At 44.6% G+C, this 14,302-nt stretch overlaps 1 protein-coding gene across 3 annotated transcripts in view; it reads left to right on the forward strand.

The window, feature by feature from the left end:
• Positions 1-11,852, forward strand: part of LOC310832329 (G protein-activated inward rectifier potassium channel 4-like) — a 33,447-nt gene extending 21,595 nt beyond the window's left edge. The window contains exons 4-5 of one of the 3 annotated variants that reach the window (XM_083714024.1): positions 358-1,606; positions 9,671-10,154. In XM_083714024.1, coding sequence (XP_083570150.1) covers positions 358-1,606; positions 9,671-10,029 — 1,608 coding nt within the window. In that variant the 3' untranslated portion in view covers positions 10,030-10,154. Of the gene's footprint in view, positions 1-357; positions 1,607-9,670 lie in introns of all 3 variants that reach the window. The other 2 variants (XM_083714025.1, XM_083714026.1) reach the window with 2 other exon arrangements.
• Positions 11,853-14,302: the final 2,450 nt, after the last annotated feature.

Genomic DNA, 14,302 nt, shown 5'->3' on the forward strand with positions numbered 1-14,302 from the left:
TAGGAGAAATACATCCTTGCCAAACAAAATACTGTTAGGGGAAGGGCTGCAGCTCAGTGGTAGAACATGTGCTTTGCCAGCAGAGCATCCCAAGTTTGATCTTCAGGTAGGACTGGGAATGTCCTCTGCCTGAAACCACAGGCAATGCGCTAGATGGACCAAGGGACAAAAGTGATATAAGACAGCTTCCAGGTTACTATCCTTATCTTCTGGGGGGGGGGGGTTGTGTGTGTGTCCTTCAGCTTCCAATATGGGGTTGTGCTTCAGTGAAGAGCTTCCATGATCAAGCCTTAACCAACGACTCACTATTTTGGAAGACAGAAATGGAGAGCTTACTAAGTTTGTTTTCTTTTCCAGCCTGAAATGATAGCTGTTTCGATGGGTCCTTTAGACAGGAGCCCCCAGCAAACGGAAACTGCAGCCACCAAGAAAAGTGCCCTGACATGCAACTACGTGTCGGTACCCTGCAGCTCAAACATCCCCAATGACAGGACAGTCCTTCTCCAGCGGAGGCTCAGCACCGCAGAGCAGGTTGTGCCTATCAAGCACCGTCCCAGAGTCTCAATCGACACAGATGAGTTGCCCAGATACCACCGGTCCTCCAGGACTGACCCGCCACCACCTTCTCTGTTGCGGGACCTCAATGCCCGGCTTTATCCCCAGCATGCTTTCAGTGCGCCCAACATCATCAACTCGTCGCGGAACAAAACCCCAACCCGTAGCATCATTTCCGTGCCCTCCTCGGACAAAGGGCAGAGCCGGCGCTGTAAACTCATAGACGATGACCGGCAGTTTGGCTGGGGTAACAAGCAGCAGCGGCAGCGCTACGTCACCAAGGTGGGCAAGTGCCAGGTGAACCTGGGCAACATTCAGGAAAAGAAGAGGTTCCTCTCAGATATCTTTACCACCATTGTGGATCTCAAGTACCGCTGGTTCCTCTTTGTCTTCAGCATGTGCTACATCATCACCTGGGTGGTCTTTGGCATCATATATTACTTTGATGCCTGGGTCCGAGATGATGTCAACCACATAGGTGACCCCGAGTGGAAGGCTTGCATTGAGAACATTGATAACTTCATCTCTGCCTTACTGTTCTCTGTAGAAAGTCAGCGGACAATTGGCTACGGATCTCGGATTGTGACGGCCAATTGCTCAGAAGGGGTCATCTTGCTAATGGCCCAGTCCATCATTGGTTCTATGATTGATGCCCTCATGGTGGGCTGCATGTTTGTCAAGATCTCTAGACCCAAGAAGCGTGCCCAGACCTTAATATTCAGCAAAAAGTGTGTCATCTCCCACCGGGATGAGAAGCTCTGCCTCATGTTCCGCATTGGAGATCTCCGGGACAGTCACATGGTAGATGCAAAAATAAGAGCCAAGCTAATCAAGTCCAGGCAAACAAAGGAGGGGGAGTTCATCCCACTGGAGCAGTCAGAACTGAACCTGGGCTATGATACGGGGGAGGACCGACTGTTCCTGGTGGAGCCACAGATAATTTGTCATGTCATCAATGAGGTCAGCCCCTTCTGGGAGATGTCCGCGGAAACACTGAAGAAGGAACAGTTTGAAATCATCATCATCCTTGAAGGCATTGTGGAAGCGACAGGTGGGTGCACTGTAGAGTAGAACATCAAAGAAGGGGAGATATTCTGGAGACCTGTTTGGGTGACCCTACAAACTCAGCATGAGTGAGCTTTGGAGAAATGATCCATGCAGTTCTGATTGCTAGCCCTACCTCACCTCTTCTTTCTTTTCTTCTTCTTTTCTTTATCAAAAAATATTTTTATTGATTTTCCAAATTATTACAGATCAAACCAAATTGCTATAATACAATTTCTTAAAATCAAGTTCCCTGCTCTCGTTGCAATCATATGACCAAGATCCCCCCCCCCATAGCAGCTTCATTTCTTATTTAGTCTTCAGTTGACATCCTTCACTGGCCATCAAACCATTCTTCCAGCTGTCTGCTTTTTCACCTTACAAAACAGCACCTCAGTTTCATCTTGTAAATATATACAGTGGTACCTTGGGTTACATACGCTTCAGGTTACAGACGCTTCAGGTTACACACTCTGCTAACCCAGAAATAGTACCTCAGGTTAAGAACTTTGCTTCGGGATGAGAACAGAAATCGTGCTCCGGCGGCGCAGCAGCAGCAGGAGGCCCCATTTGCTAAAGTAGTGCTTCAGGTTAAGAACAGTTTCAGGTTAAGAACGGACCTCCGGAACGAATTAAGTACTTAACCTGAGGTACCACTGTAATAAATTTCAAGTGTGTAGCCCTTCATGTACAATTTTATTCCAGACTTGGAATGTTGAAAGAGTTCAGTTCTTTCTCTCGCCATTCAATCCTTTGCGGTGTTTATCTGAGTGGCACAAGGTCACATTCCATATCATTCCACTGTTATCAAGCTGACATGCGAACGGCAGCCATAGATATCTCACAGAGTGAATTTTCCAGACATCCACCATTAAATTCCCCTCTGGAGTTCTTTCTCAGCACACAATACACAGCGATGTCTTTCCTAAAATTCAACCTCATTTCAGCATTTATCCAGCTGTGGGTCGTTTTTCTCTTTCCCCCACTGCATTTCTCCAACAACACCCCTGTTCAGCGGTATCATAATTAAAGTCCTTTCAACTTCAGTCAAGGGGGGGGGGGCAGAGCAAAACCTTATTAAATTTCTTGTAGAACATAAATCAAAAGCCTCCCTCCCTCTTTTTTGAAGTGTCAAACAAATTAGCAACTACACACGTCTCTTCATTATAGCAGAGGACAAGGGGGAAAAAGACCATTAAAAAACCACAAGAAAGCACAAAGCTCCTTTCCCCCCCCCTTCCCTTTCAGACTGTTGTAAGGATTCTCAAGCTTAAGAAAACATTCAAATACCTTCAGAAAACCAGTCCCGGTTCTTTCGGTGGCTGATTGATTGCAGCTTATTAGCATATGATGCTTCGAGAGCACCTCTTGATTATTGTCAATTATCCAGATTGAGGAGGAACTGTCCACAAATCATGCCAGTAATGATTGCTCGTCCATGGCAAGGGGGACACTCCCAGGTTGCTCCTGTTCTGCCTTTCAAGTTGGCAGACACAGGATTGCATTACACTGCGGCATGCAATGAACTCTCCACTGAGGGGCATTGAGAGGGTTTATGCCAGGGGTCAGCAAACTTTTTCAGCAGGGGGCCAGTCCACTGTCCCTCAGACCTTGTGAGGGGGCAGACTATATTTTTTTGGGGGGGAAATATGAATGAATTCTTATGCCCCACAAATAACCCAGAGATCCATTTTAAATCAACGGACACATTCTACTCATGTACTGGAGTTTCCGCCGCCCATGTCTCTTGAAGGGCGATGATGTTAAAGTTTTGGCTATAGAATGGAATATCTGTAGATTGAGATAAACATCTAGACCAACCGGCCACATTCCATAAAAGGATATTTAGGGCACTGGCTGATTCTTGGATTTTGGGCACCCTTGGAAATTTTCAGCCATTGATTCTTTAGGGCGGTGGAGTCTGGCATATTTGTAGGGAGGTGGGGTAGGATAGAAAAACCTTTTGTGGTAGGGACTGATTTGGTGTGTTTAGTTTCTCTGACAGTTTTCTCATGTAAAAACACGCTGATTCCTGGACCGTCCGTGGGCCAGATTTAGAAGGCAATTGGGCCAGATCTGGCCCTCAGTCCTTAGTTTGCCTACCCACGGTTTATGCCTCATCTCCTCTCTTTCCCTTGCCTGAACTTCTCCGCAGCTGCTGGAGGGCTACAAAGAACATCCACCATTAACTCATTGCCGTGGCCAGAAACCATCTCACCTCTTTTTTCTCAGGAGAGTAGAGGGTCCTGGGATCTATAGGAGAACCAGAATATATGTGTCTCTGCACACCTTTCTTGCTACTTACACTCGTCTCGTTCTCGTGATCTGTACACAGCATGCTTCAAATGTCTGTCCCAACCTTTCTGCAACCTCATGCCCTTCAGATGTTTCGGATTCCCAAGTCCCATCATCCCCAGGCAGCATGGGCTGGTGATAATCAAGCAAGTTGGAAGAAATACTTATTTCTTTCTTTTTTCTTATTTTTTATTGAATTTATATACCTCCTATACCTGAGGGTCTCAGGGCGGTTCACAGAACAAAATCAAGATCTAAAACCACAAAATACCTAGTAAAAATAAAAATAGCAAGCCAATACCCCCCTCAAAAAACAACAACACCATTTTAAAAGGGCATAGGATATAAATCGGATCAACCAAAGGCCTGGTTAAAAAGGAACATTTTTCCCTGGCACCCAAAGGTGTATAATGAGGGCGCCAGGCGAACTTCCCTGGGGAGAGCATTCCACTGCAGAGAAAGCCCGTTCTTGTGCTGCTGCCCTCCGAACCTTTCAAGGAGGCGGCATGTGAAGGAGGGCCTCATAAGATGATCTCAGGGTCTGGGTAGGTTCATATGTCATCTTTCAGTTAGGAAAAAAAATCTGGGTCATTTACAATATAACAAACAATACAGTGGTACCTCGGGTAACAGACGCTGCAGGTTACAGACACTTCAGGTTACAGACTCCACTAACCCCAAAATAGTACCTCAGGTTAAGAACTTTGCTTCGGGATGAGGACAGAAATCTCGCAGAGACAGCGGGAGGCCCCTTTAGCTAAAGCGGTACCTTGGTTTCAGGTTAAGAACCGACCTCCAGAACGAATTAAGTTCTGAGGTACCACTGTAATCAAAACCATCTCAGTCAAAATTCATCAAAGGTTAAAAAATCTGGTAGTTATTTTTTAAAAAAAGATATTTAACCTGACACCTCTAGGCAATCAGTACTGGTGCCAAGCAAGCATTTCCCAGGAAGAGAATTCCATAAATGGAGGACCGCAACTGAAAAGTCCCTCTCCTCAGTCTCCAGTCAATTTATGTCATATGGCTGGAGTTTCCAGAGGAGCAACTCAGAAGAAAATCAGTCTATGGACAGGCTGATGTGGGTATGCTTCCGCCTCATGTTCAACAACATGAAGGAATTTAAATGTGAGCACCATCACTTTGTGCTCTAGTAACCAAGCTGAGAGACATAATCAGAGTAGTTTATAAGCAATTCAAGAACAAAGGAATTGCTGTTAAACAAAAGTAACATTTATTTGCGGGTGGAGGGACACAACACACTAGCATATTTCATTCAGCCAATAATTTCTGTGTGCAAATGCATGTATAAGCACTGCCATCTCTGAGCATATCGATTAGGATTTTTTGTTCATTTGTTTTTAAAGTGGAATCCGCACTCTCAAGTGAAAGAAATGTGGACGTTTATTAAATTAGGGTTGCCATATTTCAAAAAGTGAAAATCTGGACACAAAAGTTGTGCACCTACAGTGGTACCTTGGTTCTCGAACTTAATCCATTCCAGGGGACCGTTCGACTCCTGAAAATATTTGAAAACCAAGGCGTGGCTTCTGATTGGCTTCAGGAGCTTCCTCAACTCAAGCAGAAGCTGCATCGGACTTTCGGCTTCCGAAAAACATTCGCAAAGCGGAACACTTCCTTCCGGGTTTGCAGCATTTGGGAGCTGATTTGTTTGGGAGCCAAACCACCCGAGAACCAAGGTACCACTGTATTTTTAAGGGCACTGGTCAAAAAAATCAGCACTTCCAATATGAACTGCAATATGCCTGGATTTTCCTGGACATTTTGTCTGATTTCTGAAAATTCTGGAAGCTATTTTCAGTGTCCGAATCATGGACATATCCGGGAAATTCTGGATATATGGCAGCCCTAATTAAATGCACACAGAATAAACATCACAGAGACAAATCAAATCAAAACATAATTATTTGCAATGCAGGATGCTGTGTCCTATGCCATCTGGTGGTCATTCCTCTCTGTCTTGTCATTTCCAGAGGGCCTGCTTATTAAGCACTCAACATGATTAGTTTGCACAAAGTTTGTGGGGAGGTTAGATGACATTGACCACTTACTGAACATTCATTCTGATTTGTTCGTGGGAAGGTTATAAAGTACTGCATCAAGCAAGCGTGATCCCCAAAGATCACAAAATGTCTGCTGGGGCAGGGGAAGTGAGTTTGTTGTGCGAGAACTCCAGAACTACTGTATTTTTCACTCTATAGGATGCACTTTTTCGCCTCCAAAAATTAAGGGGAAATGTGTGTGCGTCCTATGGACCGAATGCAGGCTCCTTGGCTTCAGCGATAGCAACACGAAGCTTCTGAAGCGCAGAGGGAGCGCTCCCTCTGTGCTCCGGAGGCTTCGCGTTGCTTTCGCTGAAGCCTGGAGAGGGAGAGGAGTCGGTGCACACCGACTCTCCTGGCTTCAGCGAAAGGACCCTGAAGCTTCCAGAGCGCAGTGGGAACTCGTGCTGCGCTCTGAAGGCTTCGGTTCCTTTTGCTTGAAGTCTTGCTCTCCTGGCTTCAGCAGAGAGGGAGAGCTGTGCAGCGCCCCTTCAGCGAAGTGGGAGGAGAAATGGAAGGGGCTCTGTTTCTCCTGTCGCTTTGCTGAAGGGGCGCTAAGCAGAGAGGGGGAGAAGTTTTTTTCCTTGTTCTCCCCCTCTAAAACAAGGTGCGTCCTATGGTCCGGTGTGTCCTATAGAGCGAAACGATACTTTAATTGCAAAGCCTGAATTTGCTGGTCTGTGACTGAATCCCACCTCAAAATAGCAAAATCCTAGAAGTGCCCTTTCTCACATACCGGCAAAATTGTTGGAAGAGGGAGCAGCAGCTTGGACAATTCCTTTTTTTAAAAAGTATTATTTAATTCCCTGCTTAAAAAACAAAACAAAAAACCACCAACATGAACAACTGAAAGCATCTAATGGGGGTTAAAAATAACAACTTGAATCCACATAAAAGAGCTTATTAAACAGCTGGCCATGTTCCAGCAAAAGCTCTTTTCATATCATCCCCTCTTCAAGCCTGCCTGAAGTGTCTTCACCTGTTTCCTGGTGGAATTTAAGAGTTTGGAGTCTGGTAGGTCTCCTTGCTGGGGAGAGAATGCCCAACTTGGGCAGCATGGCCTGATAAATGTGGCTGCTTTCTCAGGCCAGCACCTGAGCCCCAAAATCCCTTGCTTGGGTGTTCAAATTCTGTTCACATATAAATACTGTCCCTTGAAGTCAGAACATGAACTGTCACAGTTTTGTGAATTTTGCACACTGGCTTCCGTACCATGCATTTAAAGCATGCTGCGTCCCCCAAAGAATTCCGGTTACTGTGTGTAGAACATTTAGGCTAAAATTGGGGAGAGTCGAGGTGGGACTGGTTTTCCCCTTAAGTGGGTCCCCTACCCTTCTCCCCCTATAATACATGCACAGAATAAGGTCAGATAATTCAATCAGTAACAGAAATGGCAGCAGAAATTGCCATTATTTGCACATTTGACTGACATGAGGAAGGGAAAGCACGTAAATATAAGCAGTATTCACTATTGTGATTTTTTTTTAATCTACAAATGTTACACAAATTTGTTGTTTTCTGAATTGTTTTTTGGCATTCCCCTTCCATTGAAATGCACCGAAATTGGTCTTAGTCACAGCAGATAGTGAGACAAACAACGTAGGTTTTAGCAGAAGCCCATACGGTAGTGGAGCTGATTGGAACAAACACGGAATATGACAGATATCACTGCCCTAGCACAGAATGAGATTCCTCCCAGTTCTGATTCTATGAAGCCAATATTCCTGGTGACTAGCAGCTTGTTTGTGCAATTGGATACCTGATGTGACAACCATTTAGCCTCTGTTTTCAAAAAGCAAATTGGAGGTCAAAACAAGTAGAACTGAGTGAAGTGATCATAGCTGAGTGGCAGAGCAGACGCTTTGCCTGCAGAAAGCCCCAGTTTCTATTCCTGATGAGGCCAGTGAAAAGGATCAGATAATAGATAGGAAGGATCCTCTACTAGGAATCCTGGAGGACAGGTACCAGTCAGAAAATACTGATCTAGGTAGACCGAAGGCACAGTGGAAGATGTTGTTTGGGCCTCACTCTCTTTGCATGCAGAATAAAAAATTATTCAGTCCCCAGCATCTCTGGTTAAAGGGGTCAGGTGATGGGAAAGAATCCCCTTTGCCACCACTCGAGACCCTGGACCACCACAAAAAACCAGAATGGGCAAAATGAGCAGAGTTTGACCTGGTATAAGGCCACTTCCTATGGAAGAGTCAAATCCAATCCAATATTTATTAGTCAGTGTGCATCATAAAAAAACACCAAGATAAGGTGCACATTGAACACATCCAGATGGGCATAACAGAGTAAAAACAATACAATAAAAAGTAAAAGTAGCACAGAGTGAAACAAAATGGGCACCAACATTTTAAAAGTTGTAGTTGTAACCAGTACTCCCCCCCCCCCGAAGAGGGGGCGTTACTCAAGGGTACACAATACTGGCACCTTTTTTTTTCTAGAATAAAAGCACTGCCTGTAACACAAACTTCAAAGAGAGAAATGTAGAAATGCCTGAGGTCAGTTCCTGGTGGGTTTTGCTCGCTGCAGCACAGCACTTGATCACCCTGAGAGCGATAGATGGAACAGTATCATCAATGTCTGGCAAGGTCAGGTGTCTTGACTCAGCTCCTTATTTCCTGGGATAAGTTGTCCTGTCAACACGAGGCAGCTTGTTAACTTTGGTGGGTAGAGTTCATGGTTGTACAGGAGTGAGAGGGAGGTCTCATGTTCAATCTCCAAAATCTTTGATAGGGCTGGGAGACTTGTTTGAAATTACAGAGGCCCTTGTCAGTCACAGGGGACAGTACTGAGCTGGATAGACCAATGGCCTGATGAAATAAAAGAGCTGTATCCCACGTTCCTAAATGTGGGAAGTTCAAGACACAGTCATACCTTGGTTTTCGAACGGCTTAGTTGATGAACAAATCAGCTCCGGAACACAGAAAACCCAGAAGTAAGTGTTCCTGTTTTCGAACGTTTTTTGAAAGCCAAACATCCAACACGGCTTCCGCTTGAGTGCAGGAAGCTCCTGCAGCGAATTGGAAGCCGCGCCTTGGTTTTCAAATGGTTTTGGGTGTCAAACGGACTTCTGGAATGGATTAAGTTTGAGAACCAAGGTATGACTGTAGTTGGGCACATGTGTCTTACAGAAACAACCCCAAAGTCCTCATTTCATGCAACACTCTAAGTCACAAAGCCAGTTCCAGGTTTCTGGGGGCCTTTGTTCCCCTCCTTTTTCTACTTGAACCCCACACTCTCCCTCTTGCACCTCCCTTAAAGTAAAACAACTTTTGACCCATATGGCAATCCCTACACAAAAATATGGGGGTTGCCAAATTCAGACAATGCCAATGTTTCCATTTCCACTCTTTGCCCTCCACTTTTTTTCCTTCAGACAACATAACTTAGATGTATAACTTAATCTGCAATGCTATACATGCTTCCCCAGGAGTAAGTCCTATTAAACCCAATAGAGTTGTAAAGAGGCTGCATCCTAATGTTTTAATGTTGTATCTTAATCTTTAAAGTTGTATTTTAATCAACTTGTTTTTATTATTGGTTGTTAGCTGCCCTGAGCCCGGCTTTGGCTGGGGAGGGCGGGGTATAAAATTATTATTATTATTATTATTATTATTATTATTATTATTATTATTATTATTATTATTGGACTGTATGGTGTCTTCCACATTTCCTACCTCCCACTGACATTCCTTTCCCCCCAGGAATGACGTGTCAAGCCCGGACCTCCTACGTAGAGGACGAGATCCTGTGGGGCCACCGCTTTGAGCCCTGCATGACGTTGGAGAAAGGCGCCTTCCGTGTAGATTACACCCGCTTTGAGAAGACCTTCGAAGTCCAGACGCCAGTAATTAGTGCACGAGAGATGTATGAACAGCGGGAGATGGAAAACCAGGACCAGTCGACTCTCAGCTTGTACTGGGACCATCTGCTGCACCCCTGTCTGTCGACAGACCTCAACAACGATGGTCCCAGTGAGGAAGGCCTCTCTAAGCTGGGCTTCTCCAACATCACAGAAGAGGAGAGAAGCAGCGAATACAAAAACCCAGAGGCCAGTGTTTAAGCAACCTCAGGCATTCAGGGCTTTTCTTTCAACCAACAGGAAGCAAGAATAAAGCGATGCCCTTCAGGTTTGCAGGAGGGTAGCTGCTATTTTTTTCACATCATGTTGTGGTTGTTGCACTCCCGGGTGGAAGAAGGCTTGTCCACATCCCCCTGTCCAGCCATTGTTGACTTCAGAGGACTCTTCCCATCAGCTCTCTCTGGGTTTGCCGAGTTAAGATGATGCCCTGAAATAAAATTGCACTACAGGACAGCTCTTGGGGCCGGATCCCTTACAAAGAGCAACTTTTGTGTTCCTGAATCAATGTCCGATTGGGGGTTCTGGTTTCTGCAAGCAGAAGTTCAACGCTGAATCTGTCCCTTTAAAAACAACAACAACCCAAAACCCTTTTGACTACTTTTATTGGCATAGCTATTGCTGTCAAAGCTGGATAGCTCGCAAGCGTTGACCAGAATCTTTCTTTGCTTCGAGTTTAACCATTTTGGAAAAAGCTTTGCGTTGGGTGTCCTGGGGTCTGTCCAGTTCTCTGGCTCCCCCCTTTTCTATGCCACATGCAGTAGGTGCCTGGGCTGCAGGCAGCACCCCCAACTGCAGCTCCCTCCAGGCGCAAATGCGAAAGTGTCTCATCTTGTCACAGTGCCATACAGAACTCTTTCTTGGTGGATGTGTTGTCCTATCCCTCCCTCCCTCATTGCCCATGTGCATTTAGCTGGCCCCATTTCTCTCCTTCTTTGCCTAATGGAAGCCTTTAGCTTCTGGACTCACCAGTCTTACGGTCCCTCTTTTGCTGTGGCTGCTGCTAAATGGAATTATTTTTTACACAAAGCCACACACCCTTTTCCAACAAGGACACTGGGAGGGGAAATGGGAAAGCGAATAAAGTTTATTCTTTGAACAATGATATTGTGTGCCTTCATGCTTTGCAGATGAGTGCTGTGTGGCAAGTATCAACTGGAGACATGATCTGCAAATGTTGAAAGCATTGCAGGTGTCTTTCCCCTGGATATTTAGAGTGAAACAAGGTGGGAGAGGTGAGGAAAAGAAGATAATTTGGGAAGAAGAGCCAGTCCTGCAATAATGAGAAAGGTTACATGGGCTGTGTCTGTATCTCTTTAACTCAATCTCAATCTCACATTAACTTGTACTGCGAATGCCCTCCTGTCTACAGAGCAGGGGTGGCTATTCCTATGCTAGCATTCGGATGTTGCTGAACTGCAGCCCCATAATAATTGACCACTGGCCTTACTGGGGCTGACAGGAATGAAAGCCCAGCAACATCTTATCAGAGAAGAATGGCAAATTAAATTGTTGGACTATGCCGAAATGGCAAAATTGACTGGAAAGCTCAAGAACCAACACCAAAACTTTAATAAGGAATGGGGGGGGGGGCGGGATTATAATCTATCTTGGAGATCACTGTAAACAGATGAAAACATTAGCAGGATTGCAATAACACTTGTAATGTAATGAGTATTATGGAGATAATGAAGGGTTTTTTATATATATATATAAATGGGAGTATTGAAAAGGATGCAGTAGAAAAGATTTGATAATAGAACCCATGGAGAGGAAGGTGGGAAGGCCAGAGATTCATTGGAATCTCGTAATTGAGGATATGTTCTGTGTTATCTTTATAATTTTATATTTGTAAAATCAAATAAAAATTATTTCTGGGAAAAAGAGAAAGTCCAGCAACATCTGAAGGGCCACAGATTCCCCTGCCTACTACAAAGCTTGCATTTCAGTTTTATTCTTTATTGAAAAACAAAAAGGTACAAAATTTCAAGTGCACAGAGTAAAATAAGACACACAAAAAAGAACAAGAGACAGTACCTGTGCAGGAAAGAAAACAGAACAACAACAACAAAATATATTGTGTACATTACAAAAAGGGGGGAAATAGTAGTTAAGCAGACCTTAACCTAATATGGTGTTTAATAATAAAGACAAATAAAAAATACAATTAAAATAATAGTTAAACCAGCTGCCCCATGGAAAGTGTGCATGCTATACCGTGCTGTTCCTTTTTTCAAATATGCATAAGTAGCTCTAAGCTTCAAAGGCAGATCAAAGGAACCTTGCATGCAGCCTCCATATGGTGGTCTTATTTAGCCTACTCTTGTGCATGGAAGGGCCATAGCTCAGTGGGAGACCATTTGCCTTGCATGCAAAAGATCTCAAGTCTATGCCAGCAATACTGACCTAGGTGGCCAGATACTCTGACTTTGTATAGTACTGACAACTTTCCTATGTTCCTGTGTAGGCTCTACATGTGTGTGAGTTCAACATGGTGTGTCAAAGCCAAGATTGACAAGGCTAGAGTTGTAGCAGTGCTGCGTTCATAAACAGATTACCAACCCTGAACAATCCACACTTGTCTTGAATTTACTCTGAGCTATTAAAATAAAACAAAACTGCTCAGTAGTTTCATGCAAAAGAAAAGATTTGTTGGCTTGGTCTCCAAACTAAGCAACTTGCTTCAGCAAGTATGTAGACAGCCCCAAACTGGTGCCCTGCTGATGCTTTGAATTACAATTCCCAAAAGACTTGTCACCCAAAACTTCACAGGGGCATCAGGTCTGGGAAGGCTGATGTAGGATTAAATGAGCTTGTTTTCCAATGAGACCACGTAGGGGGCAAAGTCTTAATACAGTGGTACCTTGAGTTACAAATGCCGCAGGTCACAAACTCCGCTAACCTGGAAGAGTTACCTCAAGTTGAGAACTCTGCCTCAGGATGAGAACGGAAATTGTGTGCTGGTGATACAGCGACAGCAAGAGGCCCCATTAGTGAAAGCATTTCTCTAGTTAAGAACAGTTTCAGGTTAAGAACGGACCTCCGGAACGAATTAAGTTCGTAACTAGAGGTACCACTGTATGACATTAAATGCAATGTTCTAGGCTATGCATTTAGGAAACAGAGGGCAAAAACTGAAAAACAGGGGCAAGGGAAATGGAGAGAACTGTGCAAAACATGTCACTTTGGGGGAAATGACATCTATTCCTGAATATACTTGCATATTTTATTAGTTACTCTGCTATATAAAGAAGCTGTCCAAACACATTTAGCCTCTGTGAACTTCAACTCTATGGGAAGAGAAAGACTGGTGAGGAGGTAATTAATAGTTACCTTGTTATTTCTTTAGTAGGTCACAGCAGACTCAGACAATGAATCATCCTCTCCTAAGCCAGCAGCTGCTCCAGGAGCAATTAGAAGCTCTGTATGCTTCAGCTTGATAGGGCTTACCCCAGCACCACTCATGTGAAGGGCTGTTGCTCAGTGGTAAAGCTTTGCAGGCAGAAGTGTCCCTGGTTCAGGAAAGAACCCTGCATGAAACCCTGGAGGTTTGATGCCAATTCGTTGTATCAATGTTTTGAGGTATTTGCAGTCTCATTCACTTACTAAGTTTATACCTTGTGATTGCAAGAAAACTCTGGGGTGCTTCACAAGGAAATGCCATTTATTTATTTAAAATATAAAGGTTTGGATGTTCCCTGATGTAAGCATGAATCTTTGCTGGTTCTTATCACACACACACACATTCAGGGCTATAAGCTACAAGCCTTTTGACTCTAAGGTGTACCTCCGAAGTCAAATGGAATCCGTTCTAGAAGTCCGATCGACTTCCAAAATGTTCAGAAACCAAGGCACAGCTTCCGACTGGCTGCAAGAAGCTCCTGCAGCCAATCGGAAGCCGCGTCGGACGTTCGGATTCTAAAGAACGTTTGCAAACCGGAACACTCACTTTCCCTAAACTAAAAAGGCCACAGGCGCTGCAACCTTTCCTCCTAGTGGAGTCGCTTCATCCCTTTCCTCATTTTGATTGCCCCTTTCCGATCCTTTTTGACGTGAGACGAAAGAAAACCGACCGATGTGTTTGTTAAGTGTTTATTTCTACTCATCAACAACAATTAAGAAAACGCACAACTATAACAACTAAATTTTCAGTACTATGCTGAATTACAGCAGCAGATGAACACCCCATACACATCTTCCTTTGAGGGAGGTCCCTATGCAGCACCGCCTCCCTGCCTGGTTTGCATTTCTATACAGTATTCAAAAATAAATCCTGTCCCCCCCCCCCCCGCAAGGCGCATTTTTCACCCCATGCCGGCAGACGAGACTCGCCAAGCGGCCCAAAAAGGAATCCAAAGCAGAAGCTGCTCTATATTTCTATATCTATGGCCACAGATGCGCAGCCGCCATTGGGCCTCTTTCGGGAGCTGCGCGCTCTACCCTTCGGCAGCTCTATGGTTCCCCGCTCCCATTTCTG

This window comes from Podarcis gaigeae (assembly GCF_964106915.1).
Source record: "Podarcis gaigeae genome assembly, chromosome: 15".
NCBI classification, from domain to species: domain Eukaryota; kingdom Metazoa; phylum Chordata; class Lepidosauria; order Squamata; family Lacertidae; genus Podarcis; species Podarcis gaigeae.